We start from the raw sequence: 26,223 nt of genomic DNA on the forward strand, positions 1-26,223 counted from the left end.
TGGAAAGCCACACAGATTCCTGATGACTTGACTTTTGTCTTTCAGACTGTGATAGCTACTGTCTCCAGTGCCAAGGTCCCCATGAGTGTACCCGCTGTGAAGGGCCATTTCTCCTCTTGGAAGCCCAATGTGTCCAGGAATGTGGGAAGGGGTACTTTGCAGATCATGTAAAGCACAAATGCACAGGTAACTTGGAGACTGTTTTGATTATTCTGGAAAGAAGTGAGGGCAGCAAGTAAGTCACATGTGCTGACTCTCAGGTATCCAAGAACACTTAATTTAGAAAGCGGAATGAAAGCCCAGAGAGCTTAGCCTAAGTAATTGATGGCTTACCATGCATATCTGCCATATGTTGGTTAAATAGGATATAGGAGTGTAAGCCAATATTCTCTTACACAAATCAATATTGTCCCCAAAAGTCTTTATGGAAACAAAGCCAATATTTTATGGAATGTAAAGCTTATATTGATCTACAGTGAGGGATCCATTAAGAGTGGATCAGCCCTGTTGATATAGACATAGAATTTTTAGTGTTTAGACTAAATTACCCATGATTCTGATAATATCCTTAAAGAATGGGAATTTTGGGGACAATTTAGTGAAACACATTGGAGCTTTTATGAAACTCAAGTTGAACCCCAAGTCTTAATCTCCTTGTCCACTGGATTAGCTGGAGAGTTTTATCAGTTTTTTTCTCATCATATCTATCAAAACTTGGTTTGTATGCCCCACTGTAGTACCTGACATTTAATAATGCTATTAACCAGGCATAGCATTTACATATCACTAAATTTCCCCCATTTGCATTATCTAATTTCATATTCACAATGGCTTGATAAAATATGACAGACACTATGAATCCTGTTTTACAAGTGAAAGAAAAATAAGAGGCTTAAAAGTGTTAATCACAGCAACTTAAGATCAGATGTTAAACCCAGGTTTTCTGATTCCAATCCAGGGCCCTTTAAACTATACTGTGTAGCCTCTCTATAACAAAATCTCAACTAAGAAAGCAGAAAAATTAGTCAGTAAAAACTCTTCCTAGAAAATTGTTAACTTGACCCGAAAAGTAATCCTATGGTCCTATTAATAGCTGCTCTCCTCTAGTATTTAAAATACTATTAAATACTACTACTACTACTAATAACAATAATAATAAGAAATACAACGGTGGTAGTAGTAGAACAATTGAGCCCTTCCTGTGTACCACACACTGTTTTAGTCATTGCACATTATAACACATGTAATCCTCCCAACAAGTATTTGCATTAGGTGCTATTAATGTCCCCATTTTTAAGACAAGAAAATTATGGCATCGATTGTTAAACAGAACTTGCCCGAGGTCAGCAGCTGGGAAGGTTAGAGGAGGAAGGGTACCTAGAAAGAGTCTGTGCTCTTAATCACTACAAAGGTCTTTTCTCACAAGTCAATGTGGTTAACTTTTTAAACAATTCATGCATGTGTGACATTTTTAGATCGCATTGTGTAAAGCGAGGAGTGTTCCTCTCTATAGATCAGCTCCCTGTACATTCTACGGGGAAACCATCAGTCTTCTCTTTTGTTACAGTTAGGGCTCATTTGTTGCATGTGCTCTGACTCTTCTGGTTGCAAGCCCTTTATTTCTCTGTTGCTGGTGGTGCCTTGATTGAATCTCATTTAGTGTTTCCTTTTCTAATAGCCTGTCCTCGGGGGTGCTTGCAGTGCAGCCACAGGGACCGTTGTCACCTCTGTGACCATGGGTTCTTTCTGAAGAGTGGCCTCTGTGTTTACAACTGTGTTCCTGGCTTTTCTGCCCACTCCTCTAATGAAACATGTTCTGGTAAGTGTTTCTCCTCTGATGGTCTGGTGAACTTACCAATAATTTCTCTATGTGAAGGCTGAGTTTGCAGACATAATTGACTTATGTGATATAAAATGCAGCATTCCCAATTTGGGAAAACCCATGGTGCCACTAAGGAGTAAGGGACTCTTTATAGAACATGGAAAATTGGGAAATCTCAACTTCTATAATCATTAGAAAGGAAAAGAAGCAATCTGTGCCTTAAAAGTCATAGCTATCAGCTAAGAAATTGGCATAAAACTTAGCTAAGTTCCTGAACTACAGCCATGTTATAGAAAATTATATATATACAGTCACACTTTGCCTAATGATGGTGATACATTCTGAGAAATGCATCATTAAGCAGTTTCATCATTGTTTGAACTTCATAGAGTGTACTTCCGCAAACCTAGATGGTATAGCCTACTGCACACCACGGCTATATAATATAGGCTACAAACCTGTACAGCATGTGAGTGTACTGAGTACCATAGGCAATTGTAACACAATAGTAAGTATTTTTGTGTATCTAAACATATCTAAAATAGAAAAGGTACAGTATAATTTTATGGGACCACCATCATATAAGTGGTCTGTTGTTGACTGAAATGTTGTAGAGCACATGACTATATTTACCTATGATTTATTTATATTTATATAAATTTGTAGAGCTAATTATGTCAAAGTGCAGTGGTACACCCTTTTTCACACAGTAGAGATAAATTATAAATAAATAACAAATAGTATGAGGAGTCTGCTTCATAAGGTTCACGTGTTTCTAGTGGATGGATTTCAAGCTACCCTGTTTGCCCTTAAAAATATGTAACATCGGCTGGGCATGGTGGCTCATGCCTGTAATTCCAGCACATTGGGAGGCCGAGGCAGGCGGATCATCTGAGGTCAGGAGTTCAAGACCAACCTGGTCAACATGGTGAAATCCTGTCTCTACTAAAAACACAAAAATTAGCCAGGCACAGTAATGAGTGCCTGTAATCCCAGCTACTCAGGAGGCTGAGGCTGGAGAATCGCTTGAACGCAGGAGGTGGAAGTTGTGGTGAGCCGAGATCATGCCACCGTACTCCAGCCTGGGTGACAGAGCAAGACTCCATCTCAAAATAATAATAATAATAATAATAATAATAATAATAATAATAAGTAACATGTTAAGAAATGAAGCCAGTCTCTTCCAACACATTAATGGACACGTTACCTTAAATAACAAAGAGAAGTGAATTTAAGTTCAGTCTTAATTTTGAATCCCAAAACCTTTATAGGTGAGTAAAGCTTGGGAGGGACATTACTGAGTGTTTGTTGGCTTTTGAGAGTCGTTCGTCAAAAACATGAGGCATTTTTTTAACACTCATATTCAATCATATTTTCTGTCTCTGTATTTCTGGCCTTTAAAGATATTAAGACTTCCCCATGGGAAAAAAAAATATTTTTGGCTTATTTCTGGGGAATCTTTCTGAAAACCCTAAGTACTTGAGAGCCAGCTTACCTCTCTCTAGGATATAAGTCCGCTTGTGAAAATGAGTGCCACTCTCATTGGAGCGATCTTACAGTTGAAGTAGTCCCATTGAAACTTGGCATTTCCAAACTGTCCTGTCTGACCTAGTTGTAAAAAGGAGCACTACCAATTGAAGTCCAGGCAAAAACAACTTGCAGGAGACAGGATAAATTCTACATCATGTTAAGAAATCCTTTTTTGTCATCAGATGTTTCATGTGGACAGAGATTATAAAATTGTAAGACAAGGTATGTGTATTTCACATGAATTTTAAGTATGAGCCACTGATAATCCTACTCCACTGTAAATTAACTGGTGCTATTCTAGGAAATAGTAGCAAACACCAGCCTTTTTACTTGCCCTTGGTAGGTCTGATGTGGCAGGTGCATCAGGATAGGACTGTGGTTCTCAAAGCCAGGAGCCCACTAGGATTACCTGCAGAGTTTGTAAAATTCCCGAGGTCCTACCTGAGAACATCCAAGTCAGAAGCTCTGGCAGTGGAGCCGAACTGTCAGTATTGTTTTAAAAGATCCCTATATGATTCTTCTTATTGTTGAGATGTAATTTACATACCATAAAATTCATGCTTTAAAGTATACAATTCAGTGGTTTTTAGTGTATTTATGAAGTTGTGCAACTAACACCACTATCTAGTTCCAAAACATTTTCATCATCCTAAAAGGAAACCCCATAATATTAGCAGTTTCTCTCCACTCCTGTCTCAACCCAGTCCCTGGCAACCACTAATCTACTTCTGTCTCTAGGTATTTGCCTATTCTAGGCATCTCACATAAATGGAACTTACAATATGTGGCCTTTTATGTCTGGCTACTTTTACTTAGCATAGTATTTTCAAGGTTCATCCATATGATATCATGAATCAGCACATCATTCCTTTGTCTTTCTATAGATGTAACATACCACATTTTATTTATCCATTAAATAATGGATGGACATTTGAGTTGATTTCACTTTTTGACTATTATGAGTATTGCTGCTATGAACATTTGTGTACAAGTTTTGTATGGACAAATGTTTTCAATTCTCTAGGGTTTATATACACAGGAGTAGAATTGCTGTGTCCTATGGTAACTGTATTTAACTGAGGAACTGTCCAACTGTTTTCCCAAGTGACTACACCATTTTACACTCCCATCAGCAATCTATGAGGTTTTGATTTCTCCACACCCTAACAATTTTTATTGTCTTTCCTAGTGGAAGTGAGGCGATATCTTATTGTGGTTATGATTTTGCACCTGCTCATGTGCTTATTGGCCTTTGTGTGTCTTCTTTGAAGAAATGCCCATTCAAATTCTTCACCCATTTTAAAAACTGGGATTTTCATTTTCTATTGTTGAGTTATAGGAGTTCTTTATACATTCTTGATACAAGTCCCTTTGTAGATATATGATTTGTGTGTTTACTCCCATTCTGTGTGTTGTCTTTTCACTTTCTCACAGGTGCCCTTTGAATACAAAAGTTTTACATTTTGGTGATGTCCATTTATTTTTTCTTTTGTCACGTGTGCTTTTTATGTCTTATCTAAGAAAGCATTGTCTAATTCAAAAATCATAAAAATATACTTCTATATTTTCTTCTAAGGGTTTTAGAGTTTAACGATTACATTGAAGCCCTATGTTCTTGTCATGTGCATTCAGGGTGGTAACCACTGGGAGGCTTATTGTATACCATAGCCCAGAATCTTATCTGTGCAGCTCTGAGTTAACAACATTACAAGCTTATTTAAAATTAAAACAAAAAAAAGGGTTGGCACATGGAGGGCAGCTGAAAGGAAAGCTGGAGCTGCCGGTAAGAGGGGAACATGTCCGAGTCAGAGCCAGAGCTCAGCAGGAAGTGAGAGCAGTGTTTGACAGATGCGGTCGTAAAGATAGGTACTGATTTGGAACTAGGACTTGTTTCCTCACCTAAACTTCCTTAAAAGAAGAAAGTAGCCATTAACCTTTAGTTTGGCATGGAATTGGGAATGGCCTTCTCCAGCCATCGGCATAGTTTCCAGGCTCCATGTCTTCTATATGGAACGTGTGTCAAAGAACAGGAGCAGTGACTCACACCTGAGGACCCCACTGGGAGGCAAAGAGACATCATGTGTCTTCAGGAACACTGAAGCTCCCTAGAGCCAGCTGACGGTTGTGGTATTTTGTAACAATGTAATACTGTAAACTCCAGCACACTGTTTATGCAGTGAAATCAACTCTGTTTCTTATTTTGTGTTTATTCTCTGGAAATTGTAAGGAGGTGGTCTGAAAAAATAAAAATAAGGGGAAATTGACCTAATTAGGGAAGGCACCACAAGCTTCACCTTTGGGTTCCTGTTTTTCAGGCAAAATACATACCCCTAGTCTTCATGTGAATGGTTCCCTGATCCTCCCTATTGGTTCAATAAAGCCACTGGATTTTTCCCTCCTGAATGTCCAAGACCAGGAGGGTAGGGTCGAAGATCTCCTGTTTCATGTTGTGAGTGCTCCCACCAATGGTCAGCTAGTGCTCTCAAGAAATGGAAAAGAGGTTCAGCTGGACAAGGCTGGACGTTTTAGCTGGAAAGATGTGAATGAGAAGAAAGTGCGTTTTGTGCACAGCAAAGAAAAACTCAGGTGACTCTGTTTTGTTGTTTTCTTCCTGCCTCCTTTCCATCATTGCTTTTCCACTCCTCCACCCTGTCCCAGCCTCTCTTTCTTAATAGCTAACCCTTCTCATCCGGGGAAGATCAATACTCCACAAACCCAAATGCTGTCAGCTGCCTGTCATCATTTCCCTGTGATTGCTCAAAGAACGTGCATCTGTTAGAGACATTTTCATTTTCTCACATAATTATGGGTAATCCTCTGATGCAACAGAAAAATCCTGGTACAATTAGTCAGACTTTTGGCCCAGCAGAAACAAAAGTGGTCATATACCTAGATGTTACAACTGCTGCTTCAACATTAAGGCAATACACTGGGAGTAGGCGGCAGAGAGAGAGGATGGAGCACATGCTTTTCAAGGTGTTGTATGGTCTCTAGGATTTTCGAGTTGGAAGGAAACTTAGAATCACAGTGAACTTTTTATTATCCACATTATGGGATTAATTGTGGTTAATTTTTAAGCCTGATTCAGTTTTCCCCTGATGCTTAGCACACTTCTGGCTGCCTTCCCCACCCCAGCTGACATATGCTTCAGGAATGCAATTGAATGTTAACACCAACCCAAGCAAATATAGCTATATAATTAGCAGGGTAAATCTACTCCACAGAAGTCAGAGGGTGCTCCCCAAAGATTAGCCTTTAGGATTATCCTTCATCCTGCTCTACTTCATTAGTGCAGATAATTCAGTATAGACTCTATGTATAAACAAGGAGTTGAAACCCATGGAACAGTGGCAAGGACGCAGTGAGTATTTTCTGCTGTCAACACTAACCTTGAGGGTTGGTTGGTTTTGAGATTTGGGCTGGGAGATAGGTGAGGAGAAAAGTAGATGGCATTTTCTCTGTTGTAATTCAGAGGTGATGATGCCAGTGACCTTGGAAGATCACATTATAGGAATAAGAACAACTAGTATTTATGGAGTGCTAACTTTGAGCCAGGCATCATGTTAAGCACTTTACATGAACTATGTATCTCATGTTCCTAGTCTACAGATAAGGAAACTGAGGCCTTGAGAGTATAGGTTATCTTGCCCAAGACCTCTCAACATGTGTGTGCAGAGCTGAGACTCCAAGCCAAGACTGATTCCACAACCCATGCCTTTAGCCACAATAATTTCTGCCTCCCTAATATACTAGGAACAATAGGCATGCTTCCCTCCTCAAAGGTCAAAAGGTCACTTCATAGAGAAGTATTGCTACAGAGATGAAGCTTAACATTCTGGTGTTTGATGCCATAGACTCTTCAAATTCCTACTCTATATTCTGCATTCATTTTTACTATAAGTATTATGATGATGATCATTTCAGACAGAGTCTCACTCTGTCACCCAGGCTGGAGTACAGTGGCATGATCTTGGCTCACCAAAACCTCTACCTCCGGGGTTCAAGTGATTCTTGTGCCTCAGCCTCCTGAGTAGCTGGGACTAGAGGCACACGCCACCATGCCCAGCTACTTTTTGTATTTTTAGAAGACGTAGGGTTTCACTATATTCACCAGGCTGGTCTCGAACTCCTGACCTCTAGTGATCTGCCTGCCTTGGCCTCCCAAAGTGCTGCAATTACGTGCGTGAGCTGCCACACCTGGCCTATCCTTAAGTATTTCTATCACACAGACACACAAACACAGAGCGATACAACTCTGTATAGTAATCCCTGTTCTTGCAGTCACTTATGAAAAGCATAAAGCTTCATAGACAACTAAGGTCAACCTTCTTGTCTATTTAACTTCTTTAACTTCTCATCACCTGTTTTTTTTTTTTTTTTTTGTGGAATCATAGCTTTGTACCCCTAAATGGGACAAAGAATGGCAGTTTAGGAAATACTCACAGTACTCTTTTTGGGGCACCCATTTTAATACTAGATTCTCCTTATCCAACAAAAGAAAGAATGAGAGGCACAGTAAAAATTCAACAAAAGAAAGAATGAGAATAATAATAAAATGAGGTTGGTAGAAACCCATGGAAAATAAAATTATTAAAGTCTCTGAATAATACAAAACAAGTTTGTGTTTTGATTTTGTTTTTAACCGTGAAGACACTGACCACAATTCTTTTTTTTTTTTTTTTTTTTTTTTTTTTTTTTTTTGAGACGGAGTTTCGCTCTGTCGCCCGGGCTGGAGTGCAGTGGCCGGATCTCAGCTCACTGCAAGCTCTGCCTCCCGGGTTCACGCCATTCTCCTGCCTCAGCCTCCCGAGTAGCTGGGACTACAGGCGCCCGCCACTGCGCCCGGCTAGTTTTTTGTATTTTTTTAGTAGAGACAGGGTTTCACCGTATTAGCCAGGATGGTCTCCATCTCCTGACCTCGTGATCCGCCCGTCTCGGCCTCCCAAAGTGCTGGGATTACAGGCTTGAGCCACCGCGCCCGGCCGAGCACGATTCTTTAGGATCGGGTTCCTTTGGGATTAGAATGCTTCTGTGGAGTAGAGGACAACCTATAGGTGTAGTTGCCATCACTGGGATAAAATGGTATTGCTGATATACCGAACACTGTTATTGGAACCTCAGTGCCACCAAAAATCATTTTAAAAAAACTATTTTTGTCTTACCTTCTCTTCTATCCTGGAAGGCAATCCATCAGTTACATTCTCTTGAAGCCTGAGGTGGTGGTGGAGAGGGGCAGGACTTAAATGGGACAGAAAATGAAGGGAAGATAGAAGAGAAGGCAAGACAAGAATCGTTTTTTAAAAAACAGTCAGGTTTATTGAGGTATAATTTGCATTCAATAAAATCCCACATTTTGAAATGTATTGTTCTATAAATATTAATAACTGTATACAGTTTTTGCAGTCTTGTGACCACAACCATAGTCAATATGTAAAATAGTTTCACTACCCCAAAAGTCTCCTTTTTATAGTTGCTCCTTTACCCCCCAGTCACTGGTGACCACTGATCCAGTTTTACTGCTATAGTTTTGTGCTTTTTAAAACATTAGGTGAATGGAATCAAACAATATGTAGCCTTTTGTTTCTGTCTTTTGCCATAATGCTTTTGAGATCCATCCACATTCTTTCATGTATAAATAGTAGTTCCAAGAATAACTTCTAAAGAACTATTAAAACAATGGTCCCTCTGGTAGATCAGAATTCAAAAATACCCATAATGCAGTAGTCCTAGATCTTACCAGTCAGCAGCAAGTTCTGTGCTTGGTTTGGCTTTGAAGGTGGGTAAGTCTTACCTTCCCTCTAGCAGTCTCTGAAGCTGCTTGAACAACGGCTTATTTTATTATTAATTGGGACTCTTTGGTTGCAAGTAATGGAAGTAAACTTGAACTAGATTAGCAAAAATGTAAGGCTTGTTATAACATTGCAGGGGTGGCTCAGATCTCAAAGGCACCAAGGGCAACTGTGCTCCAGGACGGTGTGGAAGCAAGGACTGGGAAGGGGAAATAGGAATCAACTCTTCTGTCATCCCTGTGTCTCTTTGCTTATAGGCTTCATTCACTTCTGTGTTACAGGCAGGCTTGTTCTACACCATAGACTCTGGTTGTCCTGTAGTCAAATGCTGAGACTGACTGCTGGCTCTTGGGCCAGTTGCAAATCGCCAGGGAAGAATCAGCCATCCTTCCCTAGTCTGTCCACAATGACTATGTGTAGGCTGGTGGGGAGTGAGGGGAGATGAACAGCCGTGTAATACAGACATTGCAAACATTGTTACTGGGGGCCCACTCACATGAATTGGGCAGGGGTTAGGAAGAGCATTTGTTGGGAAGAGGGAATCGTGGAGAACAGGTCAGAGACTATAAAAGATTCCTTTCAATTCTTCAGTTTAACCATTAGCCTACGATATATTACTAATCTGCCTTGGCCTGACAACTAATTTTTCAATCTTTTCTTTATTCAGTTTAGAAAGATAGGAAACAAAATGGTTACATAATTATTATAATTTTTATAAGAAGATTTAAGAACACACAGTATTTTTACTTGAATCTTACTATGTTCATCTTTATCTGGTAGTTTTTCTTTATAGTATGAATATGACATTGCTGCAGCAGTTTGATCCAAATTCTTACCTACACATAACCTGAAAATGTTTTTAAGACTTTTCTGTCTAAAGTCTAATGTAATGATTGTATTTTCTTATTCCTTTCTTTGGGACTTCTTTAGGAAAGGTTACTTTTTCCTGAAAATTAGTGACCAGCAGTTCTTCTCTGAGCCACAGCTGATCAACATACAAGCGTTTTCAACACAGGTAATAAAAATGGCCAAGGAATTAATAATTTTACATGCCTACTAGTTCTCAAGCACAAAATCCAGGTTTCCTGTGGATTTAATGAAAATGATTGCATTAAATTAATCTAGTCTTGGCTTCCTCTTGAGATGCCACTGGAGTAATTTTTAGGACTTCTGGGTAATAGTAACAGCAGCAACCAAAATTACTAATATTCCTCTAGTACTTAGTGTTATAGTCTTAGTGTTTCACGTAAGTAACTCAGCTAATCCTTATGCCAGTATTATGAGGTATTATTGTTTCCAATTGATAGACAAGGAAGCAAAGTTACAAGAAGGTGACGTAACTCGTCTATGGTAATATAGCTAATAAATAGGGAGTCAATGTTTGTGCCCAGTAAATCTGGCTACAGAGGCAGTGTTCTTAACCGTTACATGATGCCTAACTTTACTATACTGAATCTGCTAGCAGCCCTTCCAAATAATTGGCAGGGTGCAGTGGCTCATGCCTATAATCTCAGCACTTTGGGAGGCTGAGGCAGGTGGATTGCTTGGGCCCAGGAGTTTGAAGCCAGCCTGAGCAACATGGCGAAACCCTATCTATACTGAAACAAACAAAAAATACAAAAGATTAGCTGGGCCTGGTGATGCATTCCTGTAGTCCCAGCTACTTGGGAAGCTGAGATGGGAGGATCACCTGAGCTCAGGAAGGTTGAGGCTGCAATGAATGACGATCATGCCACCGTGCCCCAGCCTAAACAACACAGTGAGACCCTGTCTCAAACAAACAAACAAACAAACAAAGACTGTCTTTATTTTTAGGTGAAGGAGTTTGTTGTATCTTTCTCTAGTATGTGGAATTTGCAGCAGTTAGAGGATATTATTAAGGATCTACTTAAATGAGGTTCCAGTGTGCCAGTGTGGCCATAAACAAAACAGACATGAGGAAGTCATGGTAGATGCTGTAAAACTCAGTGTGATGGCCCTTCAAACTCACCTCTCATCATTCATCTCCGTCAAGTTGTACTTATGGGTCCAGAATACATATAGTGGTAGCTGCTCTAGGAACTGGGCTTGAGGGATTGAAGAACCAAAATGTGCAAAGAATAGGGAAATAGGTATATGCATAAGTTATGAAAAGCAAGAGAGTGGAATATTCTCCTGGAGGAACCAAGACTAGCTAAATATCCAGATGTCAGTATCATGTTATTCCTGATTCAGTGAAGGACTCTAGATTATTGTTTTTCATCTGATGTTTTTATATATTTGGTCCAAAAATGAAAGGATCATGGATAACAACATAGACTTGAACCAGAGGTGGCTTCAAAATGGTATTAATAGCCCAGTTTACCTCTTCTTGATGGTATTATCACATCAGGGATAAATTGGAGTTTAATGATTTGAAAATGATCCTAAGTTAATTTGATCTCATGGGTGAGCAAAATATATACATTTTGTTTTGATTAAAGCTAAAACAGGCTGGGCTCAGTGGCTTATGCCTGTAATCCCAGCAATTTGGGAGGCTGAAGTGGGTGGATCACCCGAGGTCAGGAATTCAAGACCAGCCTGGCCAACATGGTGAAACCTCGTCTCTACTGAAAATGCAAAAATTAGCCGGGCATGGTGATGGACACCTGTAATCCCAGCTACTCAGAAGGCTGAGGCAGGAGACTAGCTTGAACCAGGGAGGCAGTGAGCTGAGATCGGGACACTGCACTCCAGCCTGGGCAACAGAGTGAGACTCTGTCTAAAAAAAAAAAAAAAAAGCTGAGACAAGGTGATCTCTGTAAATTTAGGACAGAGGGCTACATCCAGTCTTATAACTTACTAGTTTAGATGTTTCTCAGTCCTTACACTCAGAAACTTTGTTTTGTTCTTTTTGTTTGGGCTAATAAAGTTACTCCACTGAAAGACCAAAGGTAGATATTGGCAAGTCTTCCTAATCTGACACGGTGAGTTCCCATGGTTCCCCAAGTGTGGCTTATGTGTTTTTCCACAATCGAGTGAGTAAGTAAGGAGGGCACATTTAATTTTATTTATTACATGAGAAACTTGTATCATTTTAAGTCTTTAAAATGGAATTTTAGAAAATAATTTTAACTTACTTTTGTTCCTTCATATTTCTGCAATGTTTCAATGTGGTCCTGAGCCTCTCTGATATTTTCTCATGCAAGTTAATTTGGTCTTTTCCATTTGTGCATTTTGACATCACCTTTGACTTGTCCTCTTTCAGAATAGGAGAGGTCACTCTTTCCCATGTATAGCATCACAGCTGTAGAATTCTCACTTGAGAATTCTGAAGAGTAACTATCATCTAATTTCCCACTATGTGACTCTTATAATGATGTATTAGACATTCCTTTAATAGAGATTGTAATTTCCAGGAGACCAGGAGGGTGGCTTGGGTAGTTTTAAAAGAAAGCCATTTGGATTAAAGAAGGCAGTGTGTTGAGAAAAGTCCTAGATGGTTCTACTTCAAATGATACTTGTTTAAAAACCGAAATAATATTTTCTTTGGCTTCTGGCCTCAATTTTTTGGGTGAGGTTTTTTTTGTTTGTTTGTTTTTTTTTTTTTTTTTTTTTTTTTTTTTCTGTTGTGGTTCATTAGCTTTTGTCTTTATGAAAGAACATTTTATCTGCTTACTCAAGTTGGTGGGAGGTAACCTGACAATCCCAAGAAAAAGATATTAAATTTTACTGTATTAGCCTTGTCACATGAATTAGCCAGGTGGTTGCCTTACTCACCTAGACCATAATCTTGGCAGGCTTTATAACCTGAGTTGGGGTGGGGCTCTATCAAGATTTAGATGAGAAAACCAAAGAAAATTACTGGGAGGGACTAGAAGCGGCATGAGCTCAGGATGCAGAAGTAGCTCCTGTGAGTCAGTATACTACAATATGGCCTGGAGTGAAGTGTGTCCTCCCAGAGGCAAGTCCAAACAGTTCACACCTCTTATTAGTCTCTCTTGGGATATAATGTAAGTCAAGATAGCAGAGAAATTAGAGATTTAGAAGCTAGCAGCTCTCACCAGTTGTCTCTCAAGTCTTGAAGGGGCTTGATAAACCTCTAGAACCCAGAGGTGTGAAGTAACCTTAGTTGTTGTGTTACTACGACTGACCACACCTCTGACAAACGTTTTCACCATAGAACAGTTTGGTGCTTTGCTAGAACACCTTGAGTTTCTCAGAAAAGCATAGAAATAACAATCAGGTATCTAGTCCACTGGTTTGTCCTTTCTTTCCCTATTAACTGACTCTTCTTCCCTTCAACTCCACAGGCCCCCTATGTGCTGAGAAATGAGGTTCTCCACATTAGCAGAGGAGAGAGGGCAACCATCACCACCCAGCTGCTTGACATCCGAGATGATGATAACCCACAGGATGTGGTCGTTGAAGTAATGGATCCTCCACTTCATGGCCAATTGCTTCAAACACTTCAGTCCCCGGCAGCCCCTATCTATCAATTCCAGCTGGATGAACTCTCTAGAGGCCTTCTCCACTATGCTCATGATGGTTCAGACAGCACATCCGATGTTGCAGTCTTGCAGGCCAATGATGGACACTCTTTCCATAATATACTGTTCCAAGTGAAGACCGTGCCTCAGGTAGGTGTCATTCCTAGAGTTACAGTTTCTTTGCACCTAGATGTGAACTTCTACTGTTGATATTATTTTATGATACTCACAAAGTTAAGATGTGGGTGGTCATTCATTTAGTCAAATATAACCTATTATATAGAGGGCGCTAAATATCTTGTTAGGAGCACTCTTGATCTGAAAGACCTGTCCCCATGTTCTCTACAAATTGGGACACTTTTGAACCTTTTTTGTTGAGGTACTGCCATAAGAACGTGTTATTATCCACTAATCCTTTTATCTCCTGCCTGAGCATAACCATAAGAATTAAGATATTCCTGTTTTTATCTGCCCTTCGAAAACAGCTCATGAGGCCAGGCGCGGTGGCTCACACCTGTAATCCCAGCACTTTGGGAGGCCAAGGCGGGTGGATCATGAAGTCAGGAGATCGAGACCATAGTGGCTAACACAGTGAAAGCCCATCTCTACTAAAAATACAAAAACTTAGCTGGGCGCAGTGGTGGGCATCTGTAGTCCCAGCTACTAGGGAGTCTGAGGCAGGAGAATGGCGTGAACCCAGAGGGCAGAGCCTGCAGTGAGCTGAGATCGCACCACTGCACTCCAGCCTGGGCGACAGAGAGAGACTCCATCTCAAAAAACAAACAAACGAACAAACAAACAAAAAAACAGCTCATGAAATGTGAAGTTCATAGTCAGATAATCTGAATGAATCAAAAAAGGTGAGTTCAGCCATTCTGTTAGCTCAGCTAAAGAAGGATGAGCAAACTCTTTTGGTAATCCTAGGGATCTTTGCCCTAGGAAGTAGGAGCCAATAAAGAGCATTGGGCTGGGTGCAGTGGCTCATGCCTGTAATCTCAGCACTTTGGGAGGTTGAGGTAAGAGGAACACTTGAGCTCAGGAGTTTGAGACCAGCCTGAGCAACACAGAGAAATCTTGTCTCTACTAAAGGTTTTTTTCTTTAAACATTAGCTGAGTGTGATGGCATGCATCTGTGGCCTTGGCTACTCCAGAGGATGAGGTGGGAGGATCACTTTAACGCAGAAGTTCGAGCTTGCAGTGAGCCATGACCACACTACTGCACTCCAACATGGATGACAGGGCAAGGCCCTATCTCTAAATAAATTAAGGAATAGGATTTTTGCTCAGCCTGAGTCATTGACATGCCACCTTTTTATGTTTTCGCCATATCCACAAGCACCTGTACTATTATTTACTTAATATTTTTCTTTGTATCAACTTACTTTTTATTGTAGCCTCATCCTAATAAATACTACTTAGGAAATCATGGGCTTAATGTAGAATTATACTTTTTTCTAAAATATGAAAATTAATACATAACCATTCTACAACATTTTGTCCATATGCTACTGAAAATGTTTTTGGATACTGCAAACGAGATGGCTCTCATACTTTAGGAAATACTGGACCGAGCCATTGCTAGACCAAAGGGACCTGGAAAACATTTTCAAAACTAGATGATATTTCACTGGATGCCTTTTTCTCAGTTGCATCAAGAATGACTCTCATGATAGTAGATTGGGAAACATAATTCTTAAACAACCTTTTATTTCAAATATCATTGCCTACTGAGGTGTCATTAATGACTAGATGGAGAGATTGATTTGTTGAGGACAGTTGAAAACCACTCGTCACTTTCTCATCAGTGATCACTCAAAATTTGCGATTGATCCGATTGAGCCTCATGAAGGTGAACAGCTGAATCTAATATGGTCTGCTAGGTAATTTCTCAGTTTCCTGTCTCGTTATTTTCAGCTGCTGAAAGCAGTGAAGATGGCATAAGAGAGACGGGAGCCAGTGAAAGCTGATGATGAGATGGAGTTGGCAGATAGCCAGCTTGCAGCTCATCCTAATTATCACACTCCTGCGATGGCCCTGGGAGATAAGGTTTAGTTCTAGAGAGATGAAGTCTAGACAGACAAAAGTTTTTGTTTCTTCCTTCTTGGTTTCTTTCCAAAGGTGGTTAGAGGATTTCAGTGCCACCCTAGCAGCTGCCTTTCCTGTTGTGGCTTCCATCTCCGTGTTTGGAGCTCAGTTCAGTGTATTGCACAGCCATTTTGTGTGGAGTGACCCAAGATGGAAGGGCATTTCTAGGGTTTTAGCTGCTTTGACTACCAGAACAAAACCAAGAAAAGTGGAAATTTAATTCATAAATAAAGCACAAAGCATAGAGTTTTGGAATCCTTGTGACTTGTGAGTCATGTTGGTATTTTCTGTGTCTGTGATTCCTGAAAAGTGAATTTAAGTTGTGCTCTGTGTCCCTTTTCATCCCTCTCTCCTGTATTGCTGTGATTACCTGCCCATGGATTAGAATAATGAAACCCATGACCAGAGCCTCAACATTCATCAGGATGTACTAATAATACATTGGACTGCAATATTGGCAATATTATACAAAGATGTACTGTTTTTCCTTTTAGGAATTCAAAATATTTTTTCCTTTTCTCTCTTTTACTAATCTTTACAATGTCTTGGGGAAGAAGGTTAGAATAGAGGCTATGGGACCTTAATTTTTCTAATGGGAAATCTATTATGGGTAGAAGTTTTTTTTGTTTTGTTTTTGATATTAGGCACTAAAGTTTGATGGGAATTATTCCATTTGATCTTCACGATCACTCTGTGATGTTTGTACAGTTATTATCTCTAATTTTCCAAAAGAGGAAACTGAAGCACAAAGAGGTTGAAAAACATTCATTGTCATAAAGGTACTTAGTGCTGGAGCTATGATTTCATCTCAAGTGTGTCTGCCTCCTACACTTAACCATGACACTCTTTTCATTCTAGGTAGGAGTTTTCAATGTGTTGGTCATATATATTCTTATCCCCTTAATGGATAGAATAAAGACAGTAATTTAGTCATTTTCTCAATGTTCTATCCAAGCTGGGCCCCAAGCCTTCTGTAATCTTTCCTCTGAACTCACTGCATCTTATTACAAGTGAGAGTATTTATAAACGTTAAGTCTTCTGGGCCCAAGAAGAAAAAAGTGCCTCAACTCTTATGGCTTCTTGTAGATGCATTGTCAGACATGACTGATTTCATTCTAACAGCCATGAGGGAAGATGGGCATGTAAGTTCTTACCCTGTGGCTACCTAGTTATTAAACCTGGAGTGAGACTGATTATTGGCTGATGTCTAACTGATAGTTTAAATGGAATGGCCAAGTGGCTTGTGTTTAATTCCTAATGAATGAATGTACAAATTAATCCTAATATCATTCAACAGAAAACACAACCTGTCAAGGTAACTAGGGAGGGATAGAAAAAGGAAGCTCTGTGTGAACAGGGACTATTCCAGTCTTACTCTCCTGAGCAGAGCATATCGTAGGAATTCAGTACATTTTTTTTTGGATGGATGGGTAATGGATGGATGTAATGGCTTGAGTGAGGCTGGCGCCTGTGTTTCTGCCTTCCAATCCATCTCTTGTATCAGATGAGAAGCCCTTGGGGCACCTCCACAGTAGCCCACCTGGGAATGAGTAGAGGAGCTGTCAGTTCAACCCTTGTTTTTCAAGTTCTACATCACTTCCCCCAAACTTATGTTTTTATCTTTGGCCTGATAGTGAATAAACTTGGCCGCCACCTCCAGCCTTATACTGAGTTGCTGAGGAGAAAATATAACCAGGACTGATGTTGAAACATGTTCTGTTGGGGGAAGGAGGCAAAATAAATAAAACAGATTAAAAAGTAATAAAGAATGCATTGCTGAACAGGCTTTCATTAATTGGGGAGATTACTAAACCCAAGCCTGCTACAGATATGATTCTAAACCAATTTGACATTTAATAAGGGCTAAAATGTGGACAGGGAAAATTCATACTTGTTGGTGGGCTTCTGTTACTGCTGGGGTTTCAAGGAATTGTCTTCTTTTTCATTAATTAAGATTCCTCTGGAAATCGTGCCCTTTTTTTTTTCCGCTCTGGCAATACATCTGATGATCTTTCTGAACTTCTTTGTTATTCTTTGAGCAGTATTTTCTGCAACTGGATAATGCTTTAATGTCAAAAGTCCCCAAATGTCATGCTAGGAACTGGATGGAAAATTCTATTGCTGAGAGTCCTCTCTGGCTATTTATCTGTGGTAAGGCTTGTGTGCAGAGAAATAGCCCTGTGGTGATTTCCCTCAGTTTCATTAATGCCTACCTCTCATTGGTTGTCTTGCGGGGACACAATTAGTTTGATAATAGTGACATTTATGAGAATTACAAACATCAATGGCATAAAAATGTTAATTTCTTATGAGTAAGATCCTATATAATAAATAACTAAATCCTTGCCATATATGAGGGTTTCACCTTTTGGGGGGTTTGATTAGCTTATTCAATTCATGTCTCATAAGGTGCATAATCAGAAAATATTTCCTTAAATATACATATACTGGTTGAAATCTACGTGGAGCAAAGGTTCTATATTCTTGACCTGAATAGAATATAGCAAGCTTCTGGGGCTCATACACACATCGACAAACACAGAAACAGTCCAATTATCTCTCCCGTTTTCTTTATGCTGGTAAATTTCACCACACCACCCCACATGATCTTTTCTACAGTGTCCTTTGAGATTAAATTTTAATAGCTATGATATAAATGAGCTCTTGCAAATTAAGGTATATTTTTACAGAACAAGTAAAATTATAAGGTCACTGTTATATTCAACGTTAGTCATTTTCTATTTAGTGAGGTTTAAAATTTTTATCTTGAATGTTTGACCTGGGGTTAGAGTACATTATCATTTCAGCTAACGTTTCTTCATTTATGACTCAACCTTTAATTTTGGGGGGAAGTTTTCATTTTGTTTGCGAGATTTTTTTTCTCCAAAAGATGGAGGCTTATGACATTATTTCTGGTTTATAACATTAATATTTTTATTTATAATATGATATGTAATGGCTAAGCTTTATTACCATTTCTGCATGCCTATTGTTCTATCAGATAAATTAGAAGAACTATTTAATTTAAAGCACTGTTTTAATCATGTCCCCAGTTTTACTTGTTGGGATTTTATTGCCTGCTAATGTGGTCCTCTGGAGGATCTATAAAACATTACTGGGCAGATTATTCACTTGGTAATATAACTAATTTCTTGAACTGGCAAGGATATATACATCATGTGCAGAAAAAAAAAATGTGAGGAGATAAAAAATTCAAAATGTCAGAACCATTGGGGAAATTAGGTTAAAATTTGGTTTTTTGGATACCTTAAATGTAGAAAAGATGATATATATCCTTCTATCCATCTCTTCTTGAATCTTCCCTGGATCCTCTCCAAAAGAAAACAATAAGAAACAAACATGTTCATCATGATGAGTGGGAAGATTGATGCTTCTTCCTTTTTTTAAAAAAAAACAACAACAAACCCTCCTTTATTGAGGAATGATTGACATATAAAAAGCTCTACATATTTAATATATACAATTTTAATTTGAGAATAAGTATATAGGCATGAAACCACCACTATCCAGGTCTTAGTCATATTCCTAACCTCATAAAGTTTTCTCCTGACTTGTTTATGAATTTTATGTATTTATTATTTTTTGTGGTAACATAAGCTGTACTATCTTAGCACATTTTAAATATACTATATTGTATTGCTAGTCATAGGCACTATGCCATATAGTAGGTCTTCGGGACTTACTTTTCCTTCGTGTATCTACTGCAGGTTTTTCTTCATGATTACCATAAGGGTTACATAAAATATCTTATAATAGTCTCTTTTAACTGAAACTTTGTACTTTTTGACCATCCATCTCCCCATTTCCCCTTTCCCCCAGCCCCTTGCAACTGCCATTCTAATGTCTGCTTTATGAGTTTGACTATTTCAGATTCCACATACAAGCAAGATCATGTAGTTATTGCCTTTCTGTGTCTAGCTTATTTCACCTAGCATAATGTCTTCCAGTTTCTTCCACATTGTTGCAAATAGCAAGATTTCCTTCATTTTTAAGTCTGAATAATATTCCACTATATATTCATTTATCCACTGATTGACGTTTAGGTCGATTCTGTATCATGTCTATTGTGAATACTACTACAATGAACGTGGAACTGCAGATATCTCTTCAACATACTGATTTCATTTCCTTTGGATGTATATCCAGAAGTGTGATTGCAGATCATATGATAGTTTGTTCTTAAGTTTTTGAGAAGCCTGCATAGTAGCTGTACCAATTTACTTTCCTCCCACCAATGCACCAGGATTCCCTTTTCTCCAAATCTTTTATCCAAAGATTGTTTTCTTTATACCTGTATAAAAATAGCCATCTGGCAAGTGTGAGATTGTTTTGCTTTGCCTTTTTCTCATGATTATTTATGCTTTTCATACACCTGTTAGGCATGTATATGCCTTCTTTGGAGAAATACCTATTTAGGTTTTTTGCCCATTTTTAGGTTATTTGAATTTTTTGCTTTTGAGTTGTAGGAGTTTCTTATATATTGTGGATATTAACCCCTTATGAGATATTGGTTTTGCAATTATTTTCTCCCATTCCTTAGGTTGCCTTTTCATTTTGTTGATTGTTTCCCTTGCTGTGCAGATGCTTTTTAGTTTGACATAATCCTGCTTGTTTATTTTTGCTTTTATTTCCTGTGATTTCAGTGCCATATCCAAAAAATAGTTGCCAAGACCTGTATCAAGGAGCTTTCCCCCTATGTTTTCTTCTAGATCTTTTACAGCTTCAGGTCTTCTGTTTAAGTCTTTAACCCATTTTGAGTTGATTTTTGTGTATGATGTAATTTCATTCCTTTGCATGGGATATGCAGTTATCCCAACACTATTTATTGAAGAAACTATTCTTTTCTCCTTTCCTTATTTTATATTCTTGGCACTATTGTTGAAGAATAGTTGGTCATAAATGTGTGGATTTATTTCTGTGCTCCTTATACTGTTCCACTGGTCTATGTATTTGTTCTTATTCCAGTACTATAATGTTTTAATTACTGTAACTTTGTAATGTAATTTGGAATTAGAGAGTGTGAGGCCACCAGCTTTGTTCTTGCTCAAGATTGCTTTGGCTATTTGGGGACTTTTGTGGTTCCATATTAATTTTAGGATTTGTTTTTCTGTTTCTGTGTAAAATACCATTGGAATTTTGACAGGGATGGCGTTAAATCTGTAGATTGCTTTGGCTAGTATGGACATTTTAATAGTATTAATTCTTCCAATTTATAAACATGGGATATTTTTGCATTTATTTGTGTTTTATGCAATTTCTTTCAACAATATTTTATAGCTTTCAATGGCATATCTTTCACCTTCTTGGTTAAATTTATTTTGAATTATTTTATTCTTTTGATGCTATTATAAATAAGATTGTTTTCTTTAATTTCTTTTTCAAAGAGTTTATTGCTAGTATATGAAAACACAACTGATTTTGCATGTTGATTTTATTTTACTGAATTTGTTTATTAGTCCTAACAGTCTTTGGGTGGAATCTTTAGGGTTTTCTACATATAAGATCACGGTGTCTGTAAATACAGACAATTTAACTTTTTCCTTTCCAATTTGGATACATTTTCTTTCTTTCTCTTGCCTAATTGCCCTGGATGGGATGGCCAAAGGAGATACTTGATATGATTTCAGTCTTCTTAAGCTTGTTAAGACATCTTTTGTGGCTTAACATTTGTTCTAACCTGGAGAATGTTCCATATGTGCTTGAGAAGAATATGAATTCTGCTGCTATTATATGTAATATTCTATATATGTCTGTTAGTTCTGTTTGTTCCATAGTGTTATTCAAATCCTCTGTTTCTTTATTGATTTTCTATCTGGATGATCTCTCTATTGTTGAAAGTGGGGTATTGAAGTCCCCTACCGTTATTTCATTGCCCTTTATTTCTCCCTTCAGTTCTGTTAACATTTGCTTGATGTATCTAGGTGTGCTAATGTTATGTGCGTGTATATTTACAATTATTATATCTGCTAGGTGGATTGACCTCTTTATCATTATACAATACCTTCTTTGTCTCTTGTGATGTTTTTTGACTTCAAAGCTATTTTGCCTGATATAAATATAAGCATCTCTGTTCTCTTTTGGTTTTTATTTGCGTGGTATATATTTTTCCATCCATTTGCTTTCAGCCTATATGTATCCCTAAAGCTAAAGTGAATCTCTTTATAGGCAGTTTATAGTTGGATCACACTTTCTGTCCATTCAGCTGCTGTTATGTTTTTTGATTGGAGAATTTAATCCATTTACATTTAATTTTTGATAGGTGAGGACTTACCTATTGCCATTTTGTTGTGTTCAGAGTTTTTGTAGTTCCTCTCTTCCTTTTTGTCTCTTTTGCTGTTTGCCTTTATGATTTGATGATTTTTTTTTTTTTGTAGTGGTGTGTTTTTATTTATTTCTCTTTATCTTTTGTGTATCTACTGCAGGTTTTTTCTTCATGATTACGATGATGGTTACATAAAGTATCTTACAGTAGTCTATTTTAAGATGATTAACTTATCTCCAATTGCATACAAAACTGTTTACTTCTCCCTGACCCTCACCATTTTATGTTATTGGTGTCACAATTTATATCTTTTTATATCATATATTCATTTAAAAAACTGGTATAGTAACTTTTAATACATTTTCTTCTAACTTTTATACTAGAGTTAAAACTGACTTACATATCACCATTACAGTATTATTCTCACTTTGATTATATTCTTAGCTTTTCCAGTGAGTTTTATAATTTTATGTGTTTTCGTGTTGCTAATTTGTGTCCTTTCATTTCAACTTGAAGAATTTCCTTTAGCATTTCTGGTAAGACAGGACTTTAGTGGTAACAAACTCCGTCAGCATTTGTCTGGGAAAGGCTTTCTCTCTCCTTCATTTCTGAATGACAGCTTTGCCTGGTAAATTATTCTTGATTGGCAGCTTTTTTATTTAAGTGTTTTGAATATATCATCTCATTCTGTCAGAAAACAACAAGGTTTCTGCTGAGTAATCCACTGATAGTCTTATAAGACTCCCTTGTATGTGACAAGCCACTTTTCTCTTGTGGTTTTCAAAATTCTTTGTGATGAACTTTTGAGAATTTGATTATAATGTGTCTCGGTAATGACTTCTTTATGTTCAATCTATTTGGAGTTCTCTGGGCTTCATGGATCTAGATGTTTCTTTCTCTTTACAGATTTGGAAAGTTTTCTGTTATTATTTCTTTAAACAAGCTTTTTGTCCTTTGTTGTTTCTCTGCTTCATTTGGAATTTCCATAATAGGTTATATTAGTTTATTTGATGGTGTCCTATAAGTTCTGTAAGCTTTGTTCATTCTTTTTTATTTTTGTTGTTATTATCTTTCTGACTGGATAGTTTCAAATGATCTGTTTTTGCATTCGTGGATTCGTTCTTCTTTTTGATGGAGTTTGCTGTTGAAGTGTTCTATTAAATTTTTCAGTTCAATCATTGTATTCTTCAGCTCTGGAATTTGATTTGTTCTTTTTATGACTTCTATCTTTTGTTAAACCTTTAATTTTGTTTATGTATTGCTTTCTTGACTTTGTTTAGTCATCTACTTTTCTTTAAGATTGTTGTGCTGCTTTAAGATGTCCACTGTGCTTCTTTAAGATGATTATTTTGAATTATTTGTCAGGCAGTTCATAAATCTTCATTTCTTTGGGGTCAGCCAATGGAGCTTTATTTTGTTCCTTTGGTGGTATCATGATTTCTTAGTTTCCTTTTTATGTTTCTTGAAGGCTTGCATCGCTGTGTTTGCATTTGAAAAGGTGGTTACCTACTCCAGTCTTTACTCTCTGGCTTCAGGAGAGAAAGACCTTTACTAGCCAACCAAACTAAATATTTGAAGGCTTTCTCAAACTTTTTCTCTGGATGTGCCTGTTTCACTCCTCTTCTTCCCCCTTCAGGGGAAGTCTTATGATTCTGTGCCTTCTCTTGATCCTGCACCATCAAGCAGGGTGCTGAGAGCCTTTATTTATTTTCCTCATGTCAGTTCCCTGAAGTAATCAAGGTTGCATGCCTTCTACCCAATTCAGCAGAGTCAGGTAACTGTTGATGTATGTGTTTGCTGTCTGCATGGGCTCATGTGCACCATCTGAAGTTCCTGAGTGTACTCTCTTCAGGGGGCTGTGGGGTGCTGGCTATGGGAGGGGGTACATGGATTAGTGGGGTACTTGTTAGCTAGTTTGTGTATCTGCAGGTGAGGTATCTTACAGGGTTTGTGAGCATGGCTCTTGGTGGAGCCCATTAGCCAGTTAGCATGATCTGCAACTGTTTGTTGAGATCTACATAGTGGTTACTGTAAGCCTCTGCTTCTCTTCCCTGTTCCTTACTGTCCCTAGACAGCTGAGGAGACATATGAATCCCCTCAATGTTCTGGATGGGGTGAGACAGAAGTGGATCTGTTAGGCAGCATCCCACAAGGCTGGGGAAGCTGAGCACTCACTTCAATCTTACTTTCCTCTGTAGGAGAAATTGTGGACTGAAGTGGTCTCTCTTGGCCTTGAGTTGTGCCTACTTGGAGGAGAGTATTGGGGTAAAATGAAACTGTGTTTCTTACCCTCTTCAATGTATCTATTGTTGATTTTTTTCTTTTACTCCATTGGGATACTAGAAACTTTCAGCTAGACCCCAGGCTCATATGAAGGTATTGTCATCTGCAGATGGTTGTGAAAATTAGCGTTCTGTGCAAGTTTTAGAGCTGGAACCTCTTATTCTGCCATCTTGCTGATTTCTAAGAATTATACTTCCTTTTCTTAGTGTTATCTGTTTCTCCTTATATACTGCAAAAAAAATCATTCAGAAATGGAGGCATATGTATTACCCTGTGATAGACATAAATATTGTAAAGGCTCAGCTGTGAACCTTCAGGAGAACCACTCTAGAACCATTGTGATCTCTACCGTGGACCATGCATTTCATGCCTTAGTATTTCTACACAGCTTCTGGGGATCTTTTCAAAGTACAGATTCTGATTCGGAAAGTCTGTGGTGGGACCTGAGATTCTGAACATCTTAATGAGCTTCCAGGTGCTGCTAGTCTCTGCACACTGAGTCACAAGTTGTATTGTCTAAAAAGTTACACTCACACAGGAATTATAGAGAATTGTGTTGATAAGTATAGCCAAGATGGAGATATAGTGGGCAAGCCACCTGGGAACGTGCATTCATGTCACACTGCTTATTTGCTTAGAATCTGAAAAAACCACATTGCCTACTCAGTCTAATAATGTGGCTGTTGGCATGTGACTGATCTGCATAACCAAAATCATAGTTCAGTAGACTGCTGCTATTAGAAAGATTTCTAACAATTAAGAAACCTGGGCCGGGCACAGTGGCTCACGCCTGTAATCCCAACACTTTGGGAGGCTGAAGCAGGCAGATCACGAGGTCAGGAGTTCAAGACCAGTCTGGCCAACATGGTGAAACCCCGTCTCTATTAAAAATATAAAAATTAGCCAGGCATGGTGGTGGGCGCCTATAAGCCCAGCTACTCAGGTGGCTGAGGCAGGGGAATCGCTTGAACCTGGGAGGCAGAGGTTGTGGTGAGCCAAGATCATGCAATTGTAATTGCACTGGGCAACAAGAACAAAACTCCATCTCAAAAAAAATCTGGGCCCAAGTATATCATGGTATATAAGACTGCTGGAGTTAATACAGCCTTTTCCCTCAGAATTCCGGTGATTATATACAAAGTTTTTTATATGTTTTTGATGTTTTATAAATAATATGCTATGTCAACTGAGAAAGGAGAATATTCTCTGGGATTTTGCCCCAAGCACCAATCAGGATAGAAAGTGCCTTTGCTGCTGTTCTCATGGGCAATGTTTGACTCAGCTTCCTGGTGTATGTATGATGACAGTAGCCATCACTGAGTCCTGAGAGGCGAGATGCTCAAGGGCCAAGTGAGCAAAAGAATAGATGTTGTTTTCTCTTCAGTATTCTTCTCCTGGGAGTGGTGTTTGCTCTGTTCCATTTACTGGCATATTTGAAAGTAATAATAATATAGAAAACCATCCCTTCTAAAATTCCCTGTGTTAAAATATCAGACTTGTTAATTTTTGAAGTGTGAAAACAAATTGAACACTGAACACTGGCAGCCTCCCTAGTCTCATTCTGTGGAAAATGTCAATTATGAGGCTTTGGAAGAGGGTGTGTGCCTTGCAAAGCAGGAATTGGCAGCACTGTTAGTGATATTAGCTTTAGTAATTAAAATGATTGCCTTCTCAGGAGTGCTGAATAGGTAATTCCTTCCAGCCAGCTACCCCTAACTGTTGTTGCTTCACTTTCAATCGGCCATCAGGTCCTGTCAGTTCTGCTTCTGTGGTGCTTCTAGAATCTATTTCTGTCTACAATGAATTTACCATTGGATTTACCACTGCAATTACCCTCTCATAGGCCCTCATTTTCTCTCCCCTGAGTCATTAAATGGTATCTTCTGCTCTGGATTTATCTCAGTGCTAGTCACTTCCATCTCCTGCCATTGGAGGCTGTCTTTCTAAAACCTAGATCTGATCATCCCATTTTCTTCCCTGGAG

General features: G+C 38.5%; 1 protein-coding gene across 2 annotated transcripts in view; it reads left to right on the top strand.

The window, feature by feature from the left end:
• FRAS1 (Fraser extracellular matrix complex subunit 1) overlaps window positions 1-26,223 on the top strand; it is a 461,113-nt gene that overhangs the window by 276,180 nt on the left and 158,710 nt on the right. For both annotated transcript variants that reach the window (XM_073017428.1, XM_073017427.1), the window contains exons 25-29: window positions 46-186; window positions 1,679-1,819; window positions 5,668-5,938; window positions 10,072-10,156; window positions 13,413-13,739. In XM_073017428.1, coding sequence (XP_072873529.1) covers window positions 46-186; window positions 1,679-1,819; window positions 5,668-5,938; window positions 10,072-10,156; window positions 13,413-13,739 — 965 coding nt within the window. The remainder of the gene's footprint in view (window positions 1-45; window positions 187-1,678; window positions 1,820-5,667; window positions 5,939-10,071; window positions 10,157-13,412; window positions 13,740-26,223) is intronic.

The sequence above is a fragment of the Chlorocebus sabaeus genome, chromosome 7 (genome assembly GCF_047675955.1).
Source record: "Chlorocebus sabaeus isolate Y175 chromosome 7, mChlSab1.0.hap1, whole genome shotgun sequence".
In the NCBI taxonomy this organism is placed as follows: Eukaryota; Metazoa; Chordata; class Mammalia; order Primates; family Cercopithecidae; genus Chlorocebus; species Chlorocebus sabaeus.